Source organism: Azolla caroliniana, unplaced genomic scaffold (assembly GCF_043228905.1).
Source record: "Azolla caroliniana isolate FFs.n. ecotype wild unplaced genomic scaffold, voAzoCaro1.0.p SCAF_14, whole genome shotgun sequence".
NCBI classification, from domain to species: domain Eukaryota; kingdom Viridiplantae; phylum Streptophyta; class Polypodiopsida; order Salviniales; family Salviniaceae; genus Azolla; species Azolla caroliniana.
The window spans coordinates 18,770,815-18,790,589 of NW_028230449.1; the positions used below are offsets into that span (position 1 = coordinate 18,770,815).

The 19,775-nt window shown below is 44.2% G+C and overlaps 1 protein-coding gene across 1 annotated transcript; it reads left to right on the top strand.

Moving 5' to 3' along the window:
• Positions 1–15,190: 15,190 nt before the first annotated feature.
• Positions 15,191–18,032, top strand: LOC147855730 (putative pentatricopeptide repeat-containing protein At3g05240). Its single transcript, XM_087330685.1, has 2 exons — positions 15,191–15,320; positions 15,422–18,032. Exons 1-2 carry the CDS (start codon positions 15,231–15,233, stop codon positions 17,474–17,476), a joined length of 2,145 nt encoding a protein of 714 aa, XP_087186811.1. The 5' UTR covers positions 15,191–15,230; the 3' UTR covers positions 17,477–18,032.
• Positions 18,033–19,775: the final 1,743 nt, after the last annotated feature.

Genomic DNA, 19,775 nt, shown 5'->3' on the forward strand with positions numbered 1-19,775 from the left:
GAGCACGACAACAAAGCTAAAGCTGCAGACCATAAAGGTCAGATTCCTAATGTCCTTCAGGTCTATACACATCATTTAAGTAATTGTCAATGTTCTTTCCCTCACTATGTATTGGGTCCCAATGATTTACTACGTGCAAACGGGTATATCAATGGATCTCCCGTACAATTTTTATTTGATTCGGGAAGCTCACACAATTTTGTGAATGATCGTTTGGTACAGATATGGGGAATCCAACCCACCGTAAGTGATCACACCTACACGGTGCACTTGGCTGATGGAAGAGTACAACACATCAACGGGGCGATTCATTCTTTAGGAATTTCTATTGATACCTATATAGAGGAAGTAGACTTCCATGTAATGAATCTTAGTACCACCGATGTAATACTGGGTTATCCCTGGTTTTATAATAAAAGCTCTTCTTTATTTATTGATTGGGTTCGCCATTCCATTTCTTTTGTACTCAACGATTGTACGCATTTTATTCAATGTGTAAAAAAAACAATCCCTCTCGATTGTTTCCTCGTGTCCATCAATATCCGAGTTGTCTTGTTCTACGTTATTTTATTGTGTACTTGATCCAGACATTCACGTTTACAATATCGATAATGTCCCGATTCAATTAACATATTTTGAACAACAACAACTTGATGAAATCTTAAATGATTTTCATGATGTTTTTCCAAGTGAACTACCTGATGGGTTACCTCCTAAACGTAATATAGACCATCATATAGATATTGTACCTGGTGTTGCACCAATAAGTATACCTCCGTATCGCTTAAGTCGATCCGAAGAAGATGAGGTATCTAAGCAACTCAAGGACTATTTACGAATGGGTTATATACGTTATAGTAAATCTCCATGGGGTGCACCAGTTCTCTTGGTTAAAAAGAAAGAGGGCACATGGCGTATGTGTATTAATTACCGACGCTTGAATAAAGTGACGATCAAGAATTCGTATCCATTGCCCCGGGCTGACGATTTAATTGACCGTCTCCAGGGAGCTCGGTATTTTACGAAACTTGATCTCCGTACTGGCTACCATCAAATACGAATAAGTGAGGACGATGTTCCTAAAACGGCATTTCGTACGCGCTATGGCCATTACGAGTTTTTGGTTATGCCTTTTGGTTTGACCAATGCTCCGGCTACTTTTCAACAAGAAATGAATGACATTTTCCGAGAACAACTTGGAAAATTTGTCGTTATTTTCTTGGATGATATTTTAGTTTATAGCCGTACATTACAAGAACATGCTAGACATGTCCGCTTTGTTTTACAAACATTGCGTGACAAACAGTTTTATGCGAAGATCTCAAAATGTGAGTTCTTCAAGAAATCAATTACTTATCTAGGACATCTCATAACCGAACGAGGAGTTGAAATTGATCCTTCTCGCATTGAGAAAATCAAGCTTTGGCCCACTCTTCGGAATATTCGAGAAGTTCGATCATTCCTTGGTTTTGTGGGGTTTTTGCGAAAGTCTCTTCGTAATTACTCCCAATTGACGACGCCGTTTACTGATCTTTTAAAAGGTCAAACGCGTAAGTCTACAAAACCTATTGTGTGGAATGCTACACTAGACCTTGCCTTTAAGGAACTCAAGGACCTGGTTTGCAAGGCTCCTTCACTTCTTTTACCCGATCCTTCAAAACCTTTTGAGGTTGAAACCGATGCAAGCGATTATGCTATAGGTGCTGTCTTGTATCAAGATGGTAAACCAATAGCATTCGAGAGTAAGAAACTTGATTCTGCTCAATGTCGGTATACCGTTCAAGAAAAGGAATTATTTGCAGTTATACATGCGCTCAAAACATGGCGCCATTATCTTTATGGAAATCACTTTGTGGTAACTACGGACCACGAGTCCTTGAAATATTTTTGTGACCAACAAGACCTGAAAGGTCGTAAGGCACGATGGGCTGATCTCATCCAGGACTTTGATTTTTCCATACGATATCGTAAAGGTTCCATGAACATTGTCGCTGATGCACTAAGTCGCATCCGTGAAGTTAACACGCTTAGCTTCACTGAAATATCATCAGATCTTTATGATCACCTTCGAGGAAAGTATCCTGATGACAGTTATTTCGCAAAATACTGGGCAAGAGTTGAGTCTGGAACAGACACCACCACATCCTCGAAGGAATACTTCCACATTGCTAACGGTTTGCTCTACCGTAATGGGAAGGTTTGTGTTCCAGATTTACCCGAGGTCAAAAAGAGGATTCTTTTTGAATGCCATGATGCACCCTCAGCAGGGCACCCTGGAATACATCGTACACTCATTCTCATCTCCACTCAATTTTATTGGCCTAAGATGCGTCCTGACATACATAGCTATGTGACTAAATGTCAGCAGTGTCAAGTTAACAAAGCCGAGCGACTTAAAGCCGCAGGACTTTTACATCCCTTGGACATTCCCAATAATAAGTGGGAAAGTATATCCATGGATTTTATTGTTAGCCTTCCTCGCACCCAAAAAGGTCATGATGCCATCTGGGTTGTCGTTGATCGACTAACTAAAATGGCCAGATTTATTGCTACTAAAACCACGGTAACAGCTCCTGAATTGGCTTACCAATTCGTTGACGAATTGTTTCGTTTTTATGGGTTACCGATGGATATCGTGAGTGATCGAGATCCAAAGTTTACTAGTGACTTCTGGACACAAGTCTTTAAGAAGTTAGAAACTACGTTGAGCATGAGCTCCACGGATCATCCTCAATCCGATGGACAGACAGAACGAGTAAATCAAATTATTGAGGACATGCTTCGAGCATACGTTGGTGCAAAACCAACAAAATGGGAACGTTATCTCCCAATTTTGGAGTTTGCTTATAACAGCTCCAAGCATACGTCGACGGGATATAGTCCTTTTATGTTGATGTATGGTTTTCAGCCACGAGCCCCGATTGATGTTAATATACATCATGATGAGTTGCGAAGTACGCAAAACTTTCTTCGGGATATGCAAGATATGTTGCATATTGCACGAGATAATATAAAAACAGCTCAAGATAGAGCGCGTTTTTATGCCGATCATCATAGGCAACCTCGTGTATTCAACCCTTGACAGAAGGTATTTTTACGTGTACCTCACAATTCTAAGACATTGTCTACGGGTAAGTGCGCTAAGTTAGCCCCACGGTTTTGTGGACCTTTTACAGTCCTCAAACGCATTGGGTCATCAGCCTATCGTCTCGCTCTTCCCGATGGTGTCGGAATTCATCCAGTCTTTCATGTCAGTCGTCTAAAAGAACTTCTAGGTTCTGGCGACAATACAGTTACGACTGAAACTCTGGTTACTTCTGAAGAATTATCTTCTAAACCACATGTACCAGAAAGAATTCTCGATGTTAAAACAAAAAAATTACGTACTAAAGAAATCCGAGAATTCAAAATAAAATGGATGGATAAATCAATAAAAGATGCCACATGGGAACGCGAAAATACACTTAGAACTAACTTCCCTAACTTTCCATTGCAAGAGTGCAATGTTTTAAAGAGGGGGAGTATGTTACGGGCATGACCATATAATATCACGTGGTAAGAATTTACCGTCGTATTCTATACACGTGGATAAGTGTGAGGGTTAAATGAGAGTGTAAAGAAGGGGAGGATTACTTTTAATCCTCGGGATTGAGACAACCCATTAGGTCAAGTGTGAACTTGCCTGGGGGCCTTGGGTATCGCTATAAATAAGAGGCCTAGCTACCCTCACTTGATCATCTTTTGACTACATCGAGACTCTGCTCGTGTGGTGGGTCAACTCTTGTAGCGAGCGCGCCAGCACCAGGTACGACTCGACGCCACGGCGGTGGTATGGGACGCCGATCGAGGCTCGAGTCCGTCTCGATCCCTTCGCTCGGGGGTGGTCGGGTGGATCGGCACCCTTCTTTCTCTTTCTCCTTTCTATCTTTCATTTCTTTATCCTTATCTTAAGCTTACATTAGTACTATGATCTATAATAGAGAGAGAGAGAGAGAGAGAGAGTAAGACACACTATATTTCGAAAATTATATGAATACTTTGTGTTCTCTGTCTGTGTTTTTACAACGCGCTCATCAGCGCTATTTATACAAGTTCACACGGGACTGTTAGAAGTACGATGTACTTCAATGCTCACACGAGCATCTGACACTAACTACGAGACTATAACTGCCTAGTAGTCTAACCTATACTAGGCTTCTGGTTACGGATTGGATCCGGCATACCGGCTCCCCAACTCACCGGTCCTTACTGCTTACCGGCTCGGTTGCTCACCAGCATACCGATTTATCTCGCTTATTCAGCCGATCCGGCTCCGGTTGAGCTTGCCGCTCAACATAATTATTTGCAAAAAGAGTTACTTGTGTCTTCTCGACTTGGTTATTATGTTGGCTTGGAAATGAGAGATTGCACTCTCAGTTTAATCAATTGTTTCGTTTGGGGGTCAACGAGGTGAGAGATATAGTTGATGTTCAAACTCAACGAATTTCAGAGTTTCTTGAAGCTCGACAATTATAATTTATTATGCATCCCACCCAATCATGGGTTTATTTGGCAACAACTAGAAAATATTGCATTGATGCAAGGTCCTTTATCTTCACAAACAGAAGAGCAATTGTGGGTTGATTGATGTTTATGGGGACAAATGTCATTTTTACAAGTGATTACTAATCCCTTGTATCATTGTTACGCTGAGTTTCTTCAATGGTTATCATCTAAGGCTGAACAATAATGGGAAATACATAACTTTGATCATGGACAATGACAAATCTTAAACGTAGCCGACATTGTAAATTGCCACTTGTTGCAAAGGTCTTCCTTCATTTGGAGGGTTCTGATTGGGAGTTCACATTTGGGATTAACTCTAAAGCGAAGTGGACTAACAACATTCAATTGCATCTTTTGCACAGTTCAAATCGAAGACAATACTCATTGTTTCATACAATGTCCGATTGCTTGTCTAATTCGGGGTTGCATTTCTCAAATTTAGCATTATTTGACCCCAAGAAAGTGTTGGGATTTCGGTCCCTCCGGATGGGATGTCCGGAGATGAATGACGGCAAGCCCGGTTGCGATTACGGAACCGGATGATGAATAGTACCCGGCATGAAGCCGGATGAAGAGACCCCGGTTACGGAGCCGGATGACGAAGACCCGGCTACGGAGCCGGATGATGAAGACCCCGGCTACGGAGCCGGATGATGAGTGTACCCGGAGAGAGATCCGGATGCGGGGACATATTTGTGAATATGTTTGCCAAGAGCCCTTGAGGCTATATTTGTAAATAGCCCGAAAGTCATATGTGTATAAATATGACTTAGGGCAAACAGTTTTAAGTTGTTGCTCATTTTCTGTTTTCACGAAGAGGGAGCGAAGTGAGAGCAGCCGAGAGAGTGTGAGAGAGAAGGAGGAAGGAAGAGGTCGACGCCTCTGTGTAATACCGCCGCCTGTGGCGAAGACAACGAGCTCAAGGTCGTCGCCTTGCAGCTCGCCATTGTACATTCCCGTGTATAGTGATCGTTGGAGTCTTGCACTCCCGTGGTTTTTCCCATTTAGGGTTTTCCATGTGAAACATCCAGTGTGCCCTTCTCTCTATTGTTTTTCGTGCATTGTTGTATTTCCCGTTTACTGTGAATCGATCCTGTTCCTCGGTTGTGGCCGAGCACGGATTTCCTACAAACTGGTATCAGAGCGAGGTTAACACAGAAAATGGAAGGCGGCGGTAGTGGGCCTCCGGGCATGATGGTGCTGAATGCGCAGAACTACGCCGACTGGAAGATCAAGATGGAAGATCTTCTAATTGTTCGGGACCTGTACGAACCGATTGACAGGTCGGAAATACCGAAGGGAGTACTTGAGTCGGAATGGAAGCTTCTGAACCGGAAAGCCGTAGCGACGATCCGGCAATATGTCGATGTAAGTGTCCTGCAACATGTGGCGAACGATACGAACGCCTATGAGATGTGGCGGAAGCTGTCCGGACTGTATGAGAGGAAGAATGCGTTGAACCAGACCTCCCTAATGAGGAAGATAGTGAATCTTAAGTACCGGGACGGCGAGAGCATGGTCGAACACGTAAGCACGTTCATGGGATTCGTGAACCAGCTTGCGGCGATCAAATTCCCGTTGGAGGATGCAATGCAAGCCATCATTCTGATGTGTACATTGCCGGAAAGCTGGGAGAACTTGGTGGTGACCCTCAGCACCTCCTGCACCGAAGATAACTTGTCTCTACAAACGGTAAAGACAAGTATTTTGAACGAAGAAGCGCGTCGGAGAGATAAAGAACCGGCCTCCGACTCGAAGGCGCTGCTTACCGAATCGGAACGGGGAAGACAATGGAACCGGAGTCCGCAAAGACGGGAGAAGTCGGGGACCCGGTCGCAGTCAAGAGGAAGGCCCACATGCTTCCACTGTGGGAAGCCGGGGCACTTCCGGAAGAACTGTCGGCATTACCGAAAAGACAACGGAGCCGACGACATCGATTCGAAGAAGTCACCGGAGAGAAACGGTGCATACCGGGGAGCCACGGACCGGAGAGGTCCGGATCGGCGAGGGCAGGACCGGAAAGGAACAACGGCACTCGCGGCAAGTGAAGAAGAGATAATGCTCATTACCGAAGAGAGGGAGCTGAACCTTGCCGGTGAAGAGATGACCTGGGTGGTCGATTCCGGAGCGTCGTTCCACCTGACCCCGGAGAAGAAATACTTCTCATCCTACACAGCCGGTGAGCACGGCTGTGTTCGGATGGGAAATGAAGGAACATGCCGGATTGCCGGCATAGGAGACGTGTGGCTGATGACATCAACCGGATGCAAGATGCTGCTGAAGGATGTTCGACACGTTCCGGAGGTCCGATTGAACCTGATTTCGGCCGGGAGGCTAGACGATGAAGGCTACACAGGTAGCATCCGGAACGGCGTAATGAAGTTCAGCAAAGGGAGCCTGATAGTGGCTCGGGCCCGGAAGATCAACACACTGTACTTGATGAATTCCCGGCTATGTCCGGAGGAGCTGAACGTGGCAGCTGACACTGCCGGTGAACTGTGGCACAAGAGACTGTGCCACATGAGCGAGAAGGGGATGAAGAGGCTTGCAGAAGACAACCTCATTCCAGTGAAGCATGTGCACCTGGAGAAGTGCACCGATTGCCTGGCCGGTAAGCAGAACCGAGCCTCCTTCCACTCAAGGCCACCGGCGAGACGTAGTGCACCATTGGAGTTGGTGCACACTGATGTGTGTCAGGTAGAAACGAAGTCACTTGGCGGAGCCCAGTACTTCGTGACATTCATTGATGACCACAGCCGGAAGCTGTGGACGGCACTGTTGAAGACAAAGGACCAAGTATTGTCCGTCTTCAAAGAACTCCACGCGAGAGTGGAAAGAGAATCCGGCAAGGAGCTGAAAGCGATACGAGCGGATAACGGAGGGGAATACCGGGGGCAGTTCCAGGAGTACTGTCGCTCGAAGGGAATCCGGCTCGAGTTTACTGTGCCGAAGACGCCGGAACTAAACGGGCTGGCCGAGAGGATGAACCGGACCATAATGGAGAGGGTCCGGAGTATGCTGGCGCATGCGAAATTACCCAAGGGGTTTTGGGCTGAGGCAATGTCGACAGCGACATATGTGATAAACCGATCACCCTCAGTACCTTTGGACGGAGACACGCCGCAGAAAGTGTGGACCGGTAAGGAAGTATCCTACCGGCATCTGAAGGTGTTCGGGTGTCTCGCATACGTGCATGTGGCAAAGGACCGGAGAGGAAAGCTAGATCCAAAGACCCGGCCATGCATATTCCTCGGTTACGGCGACGACGAGTTCGGCTACCGAGTATGGGACCCGGTCGACAAGAAGATATTCAGGAGTCGAGACATCATCTTCATGGAGGACAAGACGCTCGCCGACTTGGAGTCGGAGAAGAAGATGAAGAGCTCCAAGTCGATCGGTGAGGATCAACTCTACGAGGAGCAGTCCCGACCGGCAAGGGACCGGTTAGCACTCGAGGATCCGGCCGAAGACGGTGAAGAAACAGAACCGGCCGAGGAAGATGAAACTGATACCGGAACCGGCCCCGATCCCGAAATGGATTCGGACGAAGAGGAAACGGAGGAGCCGGTTACCGAAGCTCCGGAACGGAGATATCCTCTAAGAGAGAGAAGGGCCCCCCGGAGATTTCCGGAACCAGAGCACGTGCTGCTAACCGACGAGGGGGAGCCGGAGAGCTTTGAAGAAGCGAAGCATGAACCCCATAGCCGCAGGTGGTTAAGTGCCATGCAGGAGGAGATGGATTCCCTGCATGAGAACCACACATATGAACTTGTGGAGTTGCCGAAAGGAAAACGGGCACTCCGTAACAAGTGGGTGTTCAAGCTGAAACCGGGAGATGCCGGAAACCCCCCGAGATACAAAGCCAGGATCGTGGTGAAGGGGTTTCAGCAGAAGAAGGGCGTCGACTTCGACGAGATATTTGCCCCGGTAGTGAAGATGACCTCCATCCGGACGGTGCTGAGCATAGCGGCAAGCATGGACCTCGAGGTAGAACAGATGGACGTGAAGACGGCATTCCTTCACGGTGACCTCGAAGAAGAGATCTACATGCAGCAACCGGAAGGATTCGAGAAGAAAGGGAAGGAGCACCTGGTATGCCGGTTGAAGAAGAGCCTCTATGGTTTGAAGCAGGCTCCCCGACAATGGTACCGGAAGTTCGACTCCTTCATGACAGACGAAGGGTACCACAAAACGCAGTCCGATCACTGCGTGTTTGTGAAGAAGTTCGAAGGAGGAGACTCTCTGATACTCCTTCTGTACGTGGACGACATGTTGATCGTCGGACGGGACCAGGTCAAGATACGGATGCTGAAGAAGGCTCTACACCGAACCTTCTCAATGAAGGACTTGGGTCCAGCGAGACAAATACTAGGGATGCACGTCATCCGGGACCGGAAGAAGAAGCAGTTGTGGCTGTCACAGGAGAAGTACGTGACAAAGGTGCTTCAACGGTTCAACATGTCGGAAGCAAGACCGGTCGGATCAACCCTCCCGACAAACTGCAAGTTATCCGGCAAGCAAAGTCCCAAGACAAAGGCTGAGAAGGAGGACATGATGAAAGTACCATATGCCTCTGCCGTCGGAAGCTTGATGTACGCAATGGTGTGTACAAGACCGGACATAGGATATGCAGTCGGAGTGGTGAGCCGGTACATGAGTAACCCCGGCAAGGAGCACTGGAACGCGGTCAAATGGACACTCCGATACCTGAAGGGCACGGCAAACGTGTGCCTCCGATTCGGCTCCGGTAAGCCCGAACTCGATGGATTTACCGATTCGGACATGTCGGCTGATGCAGATACCAGCCGGTCCACATCAGGGTATGTGATGACGTATGCAGGGGGAGCTGTTTCGTGGCAGTCGAGGCTGCAGAAGACGGTTGCGTTGTCAACCACGGAGGCGGAATACATGGCGGCTGTTGAAGCCGGCAAGGAAATAATATGGATGAAGGACTTCATTAGAGAGCTCGGTATCCAGCAGGAGGAGTACCGACTCTACTGCGACAGTCAGAGTGCCATCCACCTTGCGAAGAACGCGGCCTATCACTCCCGGACGAAGCACATCCAACGAAGATATCACTGGATCCGGGAAAGGATAGAAGACCAGGAGTTCGTGTTGACGAAGATCCACACGGACGAGAACGGGTCAGATATGCTGACCAAAGTGCTCACACCCGACAAGCTAGAAGCATGCCGGAAGAGGATCGGATTGGAGAGACATCCCATGCCGAAGTGAAGGGGGAGTTTGTTGGGATTTCGGTCCCTCCGGATGGGATGTCCGGAGATGAATGACGGCAAGCCCGGTTGCGATTACGGAACCGGATGATGAATAGTACCCGGCATGAAGCCGGATGAAGAGACCCCGGTTACGGAGCCGGATGACGAAGACCCGGCTACGGAGCCGGATGATGAAGACCCCGGCTACGGAGCCGGATGATGAGTGTACCCGGAGAGAGATCCGGATGCGGGGACATATTTGTGAATATGTTTGCCAAGAGCCCTTGAGGCTATATTTGTAAATAGCCCGAAAGTCATATGTGTATAAATATGACTTAGGGCAAACAGTTTTAAGTTGTTGCTCATTTTCTGTTTTCACGAAGAGGGAGCGAAGTGAGAGCAGCCGAGAGAGTGTGAGAGAGAAGGAGGAAGGAAGAGGTCGACGCCTCTGTGTAATACCGCCGCCTGTGGCGAAGACAGCGAGCTCAAGGTCGTCGCCTTGCAGCTCGCCATTGTACATTCCCGTGTATAGTGATCGTTGGAGTCTTGCACTCCCGTGGTTTTTCCCATTTAGGGTTTTCCACGTGAAACATCCAGTGTGCCCTTCTCTCTATTGTTTTTCGTGCATTGTTGTATTTCCCGTTTACTGTGAATCGATCCTGTTCCTCGGTTGTGGCCGAGCACGGATTTCCTACAGAAAGTGGGTGTTTGCACAACAATTCACACAAGGTTGACCCGAAATCAGAGATGGATACCATTTTCCTATTTTTGAGGTATTGGGGATTGTATCATAACTAGGATATGCACAATGCTTTTGTATTTGATGGTAGGCATGGAGTCAAAGCATCTCTATGAAAGTGGAAGGGAGTCAATTTTAGTCAAGAAATTAGGATATGCGCAATGCTTTTGTATTTGATGGTAGGCATGGAGTCAAAGTGTCTCTATGAAAGTGGAAGGGAGTCAATTTTCTTGACTGGAGCAAGTAGAAGTTCTTTCTTAGGTAGAGTAGAGTGTTGATCATATACATATTGCCTATTAATATTATAGACTATAGTGTAAATTGTAATGTAGTTAGTGGGTGACCATATTCTATTCTTGACACCCATTGTAAATAGTGTTTTTCACATACATTTATTAATACAATTGTTTGTTTTGAAACAAGAAAGAAAGAAAGAAAGAAAGATATATTAACATCTTCTAAGGCCAAATTTGGCCCATGAGACAATTGGTTTACAACAAAAGAGTTTTTATCCAGTCATCATAACTAAAATAAAATTAAGTAAAAAATAGAACTTAAACTAAAAGAGTTTTAGTAGTGTACAATATGTAGTATACTCGAAAGTGACTATACACTAAGCCTAATTTTATTTCCACCCAAGCCTTCACATACATTTATTAATACAATTGTTTGTTTTGAAACAAGAAAGAAAGAAAGAAAGAAAGATATATTAACATCTTCAAAGGCCAAATTTGGCCCATGAGACAATTGGTTTACAATAAAAGAGTTTTTATCCAGTCATCATAACTAAAATAAAATTAAGTAAAAAATAGAACTTAAACTAAAAGAGTTCTAGTAGTGTACAATATGTAGTATACTCGAAAGTGACTATACACTAAGCCTAATTTTATTTCCACCCAAGCCTCTCGAAAAGAAGTGGGGGGTCAAAGGGTTCTGATGTGGGTTCCAGTGTAGAGAGTGCCCTAGCCATGGCTTCTAGGCAGTGTAGCTCACGTTCCCTTATTTTCAATATTGCTTCCACATCACGTTGAGTTGCTTTGAAACTTGGCACCCGAGGACGTCTGGTTCTTCTCTGGTTTTCTGCCTCATCAATGGAAAGGCCGAGTGGTGCAAGTGTGTCGGCATTCGTTGTCTCCTCAGGTTCCTGGAAAACTTCATTTGTTACATGTTCGTGATCATTAGCAACATTATTGTCAACATTTTGTAACTTATTCTCTCTGTGTTGTTTTAGCTCTAGAATGTATTTACCTAATTTCTTTATATCTAGAGTATCTAATAGTTTGGGGAGGGTGGGAGACGGACCAAGTATGTCTTGGTATTTTGCCCTTATCTCGGCATAGGTTGGACACTTGCATGTAAAGTGGTACTCATCCTCTATCTCTATGTGACATAACCTACATATCCTTTCCTCCCTAGGGACTCCACTAGTACGGCCATTCTCAATCTCAAGTTGGTGAGATGATATTCTAAGTTGTCCAATGGCAACCCTTAGTGCATGTGGTAAGAATACATCTAGATATTTTGGTCGCGTGATAAAACCCAACTCAGAGAAGTGCATGAAGTGTTTCTTATAGTACAACATTTTAGATGGGAGTGGCTCTAGTGGGGTGATCCATTTACACCGAGTGTAAATTTGCCATATTTCTTGGCGTATTACTTTATTGCGGTCCTCATGAGAGATTAAGGTGTTATCACTCGTGTGGTTGTACCTAAGGGGAGGTAGGTTATTAATGTCTAGACCATTCGCAAGAAGCCAACTCACCATCATGCCATACCATGAGCTGGTATAGCCGGACTCATACAATGATCGAGAGGCCTTAAAGGCTTGATGAGATATTCTATCATGTGGTTGGCTATGTATCCTATCAATGAAGACTACAAGTTGAAAAAGTGCCTCTACTAACACTGGGGGTAACGTGAACTCGGCCCTAATAATGTCATGTGGTACAGTCGATTTGCTTCGGAGTTGGCGTGATAGCATCATCACCAATGGTCTCTCTAATTGCGTCCACATGAAAGATGGTAATCCTGGAGCCCAAACCGCTGATGCATACATGAGGGAGGGGGTCACTAATGAGTCAAAGAGCTACCCTTTAGTCCGTGGCTCTTGAAAGTGTGCTTGGTGGCATTGTCTCTCTAGGAGTGAGAGGGATGCATGTCCTCTCATGAGTCTATCCTTCGTTGCCTGTGTCATCGAAAATTTACCTGAGCGGGCACTAAAAGTGACTCCGAGATAGACGTATGATCCAACCACCTCGATTGGGCTATGGGAGATAGTTAGGTGACACTTAGCTCTAACTTGGGCCGATGTGTGGAAGATAAGGACTTTCGTTTTCCCTAGATTCACTACCAATCCTCGTTGTACACAAAAGTCATCTAAGGCATTAAGGTGCCTCTGTAGGTCGTGTTCGGATTCAGAGAGCAAAACTATGTCATCCGCATAGAGCAAGATACGAACCTGCGTATCCCCAAGGACCACTCCGGTGCCTCCCTCACGAGCAATAAAATCTGTGATCTCATCAATGTAGATCCCAAAAAGCGTCGGTGATAAGGGGCAACCTTGTTTTACACCAATAGTGCTAGTGAAACGATTAGATAGGCCACCTGGGCATCGGACACACCCAAACACTTGTTCATATAGTGCGTAGATGGCCCATACCATATCATCTGGTATCCTCAATCTTTTAAGTCTATCAAACAACCGCTCTCTAGGGACTGTGTCAAAGGCTTTGCGGAAGTCCACAAAACAACAATATAATTTCTTCTTGCGAGCCTTAGTTTGGTCAATTAGGCATCTAAGTGTGAAGATATGATCAATAGTGGAGAAGGCTCGTCTAAAGCCAGCTTGTTCAGGTGCACGAAGGTTTAGGGTCTCCATATAGTCGCTAAGCTCTGCTTCCATTACTGCACCATATAACTTAGCAAGGGTATGGCCTATCATAATGGTCCTATATGTATTTGGGTCCATGGGATCCCCCCTTTATGTATGGGGGCCACTGTATTCATAGTCCACTGTGGTGGAAAACCCTCCGCAAGGGCACGATTGAAGATTAGAGTTAGCAAGGGAGCTAGGCACTCTCTCGCATATATAATGTGTTCTGCTCGCAATCCTGTGTGGTCCATGGACTTCCTATGTTGTAATTTCTTTATGACCTTCATGACCCTAGAGGTCGTGAAAAGTGTCCCCGTGGTAGGCCGGGCTGTGGAAGGCATTGGAATGGGTGGTTGGTTTGGGATTTGGTAAAGTCTCTCTGTATATGTGTGCCAAGTTTCGGGATCTTCGATGGGTGTTTGTGGTCTTGGCTCCCGTAGTCTCTTCCATGCCGTGGCGCAATCGCTACTCATGAGCATATGGTAGAGTTCCCAGTATTGGGATGCCTCCCACGCTCGTCTCTTACGACGTGTCATCTTACGCATTTCTTTGCGAGCTTGTATGGAGGTAATACTACCATTGAGTTGCGATACTGTAAGTTGTCTATGTAAGTCCCTACAATCCTCGTCATACCATTTATTTTGTGGCATTGATCCTGATCTACCTTGATTTGAGTGTTTTGTATATGGGAAACTGCTAGCTGCTGCGGAGTGAAGGATGTGTGTGAGTTTTGTACTAAGGCTTTCTAACGGTAGGGCGGGATCAAGGGAGGGGAGATGGGCCTGAACATGTTGAGAGTATATGTCAGAGAGCTCATGTGTGAAATGTATTGTGGTGTGATGGCATGGTTGACTAGACTTGGTGACCTTAGAGATATCACATTTTAGCTCGAACTATAAGAAACTATGGTCTGCGCCAATAGGGCATGGGGCCACTCGGAAGGAGTTAATCATGTGGGTAGCTTCAGGGCGCCCTATTAGATAGTCAACTGTGCTTTCCCCTCCTCCATGTGGGAAACATGTGAGCTCTTCCGAGCCCGGCCACTTAGCTAAACCATTATATATGACCATCCGGTGCCGACTGCCAAGTTCGAGCAGATGATGGCCAAAGCTCGTGGCGTCCACACCTTGATCCTTTGATCTACGTGTGGTGCCTATGTCTAAAGGATCAACATTTACCATTTCTAGGTTTCTATTCATCTGAAATACTGTGCATTGTCGGGATTGGGTTCTCGCATTGAAGTCTCCTACAAGAAATACTTCTCCTTGGGAAGAATATCGGATTATGTCATCCGATAGGGGTTCGTATGGAGAAGGCCCATGTGGCATTCCTTCATCGACTAATCTCGTCAAGCCACCAATATTATAACGGGATCCTTTTGGGGGAAAGTAACAAATGGCGAAAAATACTGCATGGTCTTTGCTTGTGGAGACTTTCACCCACATAAAACGAGCTTCTGGGTCTATCTTCATTATTTCTATCCTATTATGTAGCTCTCTATGAAACAATATCGCGACACCTCCAGATCCCCTAGTAGTGTGTCGACGTGAGGTTTGTCTAAAAGCGGACTCCCAACGGAATCCTTCGACCCGTGGGAGTCCTCTATTTGGGCTTTGATGTGTTTCTACCAAGAAAAGTATATCAGATACCTTTAGTATCTCCTCTAGGCGGCCAGGGTGTGCCCAGAGTGCGCCATTACAATTCCATAGGGTCATCCTAAGTGCATTTTCTGTCACATGGGCCACACGCCGTCAATTAGTAGTGCGATCATTTATGATCACTCGCCCGTCTCGGTAAATAGAGAGACAGAGAGAGGGAGAGGGAAAAAAGAGAGGGAGAGGGAGAGAGAGACATGTGAATGGCCATGTCTTCTTGTAAAGAAACACTTTTCTTATGGAATGAGTTCTTCCGAGACCCTTCTGCGTTCTGGGATCACAGATGTTATAAGGTAAAAGCCCTAATCCACATGCTATTTAATTTTCCACTTTCGTGCTGATTCTTTTTCAATACACCCACAATCCCTGAAAGGTATCAAAAGTTCTCTCACAGGGAAACTCAAAAGCACCGGATTTGAAGCATAAAAAGACAGGAAAGCTCTTATGGATCCATGGGTTTCAAACACCACCTTGGGTTAAAATTGAATTAAAAGAACTCAACTTATTGGATTCAACAAAGACGCATAATTTGCCGCCCAAGCTGCATGTCCAAGGTAGGATTGATCTTCTAAACCTGATAAAAGCATGTGGAAAAGAGAAGAACATTGTGAAGGCTAGAGGTATACATACTGAGATTTTGAAGAAAAAGGAGTTTGAGAAGGATGTTTATGTGTTCACTGCCCTTCTTAGAACATATGCTCAATGTGGCTCTGTGAGAGAAGCCCAAGAAGTATTTGAACAACTTCCGGTACAAGATGTTGTTGCCTGGACTGCTTTGATTGCTGGATATGCCCAAAATGGACGTGGTTATGAAGCATTGAAATGCTTCAATCAGATGCAAGATGAAGGAATCTTGCCTGATGCTGCAACTTATGTATGTGTTTTGAAAGCTTGTGGCATCGTAAGATCTCTAGATGTCGGTGAAGATATATATGCTGAGATTAGAAGTACCGGGCTGTTGCGAAAGGATGTTGTGCTTGGGGTTGCATTGATAGATATGTATGCAAAATGTGGTGCAATTGAGAAAGCACAAGAAGTATTTGAACTACTTCCAGTAAGAAATGTTGTGTCTTGGACTGCACTTATAGCTGGATATGTCCAACATGGATTTGGCCATGAAGCTTTGAAATGCTTTGAAAAGATGCAAGAGGATGGAATCTACCCGAATTCAGTCACTTATATATGTGTTTTAAAAGCTTGTGCCATGGTAAGATGTCTAGATTTAGGGGAATGTATAGATGCAGAGGTTAGAAAGAAAGGATTATTGCTAAAAGATGGTGTGCTTGGAAATACATTGGTAGACATGTATGCGAAATGTGGTGCATTGGAGAAAGCATGTGAAGTATTTGAACAACTCCCTGAACGGAATGTTGTGTCTTGGACCGCGCTCATAGCCGGATATGTACAGCATGAGCATGGTGATGAGGCACTGGAATGCTTTGGGAAAATGATAGATGAGGGAATTTTTCCAGATGCTGTAACGTATGTCTGGGTTTTGAAAGCTTGTGGTACTGTAGGATCTCTTGAGATTGGAGAAGAAATATGTGTTGAGGTTAGGAAGAAAGGGTTATTGCCAAACGACATTGTACTTGGAAGTGCATTGGTAGACATGTATGCCAAGTGTGGCTCACTTGAGAAAGCACAAGATGTACTTGATCAGATGACTGTGAGGAATGTTATGTCATGGAATGCTCTTATGACCGGATATGCCCAAATTGGGCTTGGTGATGAGGCTCTAAAATGCTTTAGGAAGATGCAAGATGATGGAATATGGCCAGATTTGGTCACTTACATCTGCATTTTGAAAGTTTGTGGCATTTTAGGATGCCTAGATATTGGAAAAGACATAGACGTTGAGGTTAGAAGGCAAGGATTGTTGCAAAAGGATGTTGTGCTTGGTACTACATTGATTGACATGTATGCAAAATGTGGTTCACTCGAGAAAGCTCAAGAAGTATTTGAGCAACTTCCAGTGAAAAATGTTGTCTCTTGGAATGCACTCATGGCGGGGCATGCACAATTAGGTCAAGCTAACATAGTTTTGAACCTCTTTCACAAAATGAGGGCCAAAGGTATTGTTCCAGATGTGGTGACTTTCCTTGCTATACTAACTGCTTGTAGTCATGGAGGTCTATTGAAAGAGGGAGAAAAGTGGTTTGATGAGATGCGTGATCTTTATTGTTTTTCTCCGGTGCTCGAACATTACACATGTATGATTGATCTTTTTGGTCGAGCTGGACACTTTATTAAGCTCGAAATTTTGCTCAAAACGTTGACCTCGTCTGACCATCTCCCTCTATTGTTGGCAGTATTGGGTGCTTGTTGTAAATGGGTTAATGTGAATCTTGGAAGATGGGCATTTGAGCAATCATTAGTTATAGATGAAAACTGTGCCTCGGCGTATTTGTGTATGGAAAAAATATATATGCAGCAATTAGCTTGCAAATAAAGATGTAAATTTAATAGAGTAAAAGTTGAAGGATAGCGAATACCATATATTATAGCATGTATCTTTCATACAGCCTTGGTTATGATATAGCACTTGAATATTGATCCGTGAACTAAATGTGATCGAGCACAATGACTTCTGGTCATAACTGTTAATGCTATGGTCTATGATTGTCTAAAAAGTTCTAAAATCAGATTAAGGGACATGTATGCCAAATGTGGTGGCACAAGATCCACAAATTTATGATGATCCTATGAAGCCCAAAATGCTTCGTGAAAGTGCAAAATAAGGGAATGAACCCAAATGCAAAAAACTAGATTGTGGCTAGAAGCTAAGGGATTTTGCAAAATCTTGGTGTTCTCGACAATGTATAAGCAATTATGGTATTATTACGTCCCTACAAATTCTGATTGGGTCATGCATTGTTTGACCGCATTGTGAAAGTCTTGTACAGAGAGATTAGTCCTCTCGTTTGAAAGTGAGCACTTTGATGGTGGTGGGGAGGCCAAAACACTCACATAGACAACTTATTAATCAAAAGCATATTGCATTTCTTGGTACTCATAGAAAAAGTGAGAGGAGAGAAATATAATATATTTTAATCCAGTATTATAGTGTGGGTTATGATGGAGAGTCTTTGAGAGTGGGAAAACTAAATCATAATGTAACTCTTGAGGTGGGGCTTTAACACAAATTGATCCAATGCTGAAACATTCTCAAACATTCACACATTAATGAATACAACTCACGATAAGTAAGCAAGAGGTACTAATGCTTAATGAAGTAGAGATAAAAAGGTTTGAATGAACACAAATAGCTCAATCACATGAGTAGTATTGGTCCCTTAATTTAAAGTAAATCCTTATGGATTGTTTACATGTTTCCTTCTCCAATTTTCATTTGATTGTTACTTTAATGGTATAGTTCTTGGCCATATAGAATAGTAGTTATGGTCAAATAGTAGTTGTTCACATGATGTGAAGGCATGTAACATAACATTTATATTATATTTTTTAACTTTACCCTTTACCTAATGATTCAAGGAATTGAACGCAAATGATCGCAAACCTTGAACCATATATGCACTCAAGATTCACCTTCCTTTGCTTTACAAAGAAAAAGGTTACACGATTTGAGGTGCGAAAAAAGTGATTTTGTGAATGACCTGAAATCCTAAAGTCTAAACTCTATAAACTAGCTATATATTGTGTTTTGCAAAACAAAATGCTACAATGGATCTAACAAATCTTATAAAGTAGTTATTTGGAACTCGAGATTTATTTTTGTTTGCTTAGCAAGCAAAAAAACTAATGATTCGAGGAGTGAGAATAATTATATGTCAGTTCCCTAAATAAACCTACAAATGTGTACAACTCAAACCCCATGGTCGTTTGCTTTGTTTACAAGCTAGTAATCAATGACTTTTTATATGCATTAGCAAAGTTTCTTATTGGGCACTCAATGCCAACCTAGCCTTTGGCTGATTCAAACTACCAATCTAAAAAGAAGGTAGTAAACTAAACAATGTGGATGATCAAGCAGTTAGTTAGATAAAAGCGTCAACTCCATAATTGGGCTTTCATGGGTTTGCTCTTACATTCCAATCAATCTTTTTTCTCGACCAATGATGTTGTGTTGTGTAAGATAATTGTGCCATTGGCGTCAACATTATTTGAAGTACTTCAATTTTGCTTGTGTTGCTAGATATAATTGAGGCCAAGCAAGGTTTGTGTTACTTGATATTATTAAGACCAATAATTTGTACCACATAGGATCTTAGGGGTTCACGAAATATTGCTTATCTGGTGGTTATGTATGGTTGAATCATAGAGCATTGCCCAATTGGCCCAATATTTCTTGGGTTTAATCTTAGGTCGCCCATTTTCCTTCCATGAACAAGACACCCGCAATTGTTTTGCACACTAGTTTGGCACAACCTTTTTTGTCCTTGGCCTAATGCAAGAAGGAGGCTAGACTAAACAATACGTTGTCAACATCAGTGAATAACAAATGGATAAAGCAATAAATTATTGTAGACAATGGCATCCTATTCTTCTCCTATGTCCAATGAATTGGGAAAGATAGTCAAGGAAGGAGAGGTTCATTCACTTGCTCCAAGTACCCCCCAACAATGTTGCACCACATTCGACATAGGTGCCTGATTGATAAATAGCGTAAGCAAGTCAAGGCCATGGATTTGCCTGCCACATCAACATGGATAACGAAATTTGCTAGTATATATGTATCTCGACACCAACGAATGAACCGAACTGAGCCAACAGATACCGGAGACCGAATG

Excerpts from the sequence above, each read along its gene's own strand:
- LOC147855730 (XM_087330685.1), top strand. The coding sequence starts at position 15,231 with ATGGCCATGTCTTCTTGTAAAGAAACACTTTTCTTATGGAATGAGTTC. Across the intron at positions 15,321-15,421 it reads GGGATCACAGATGTTATAAG|GGAAACTCAAAAGCACCGGA; the intron begins GTAAAAGCCCTA and ends GTTCTCTCACAG.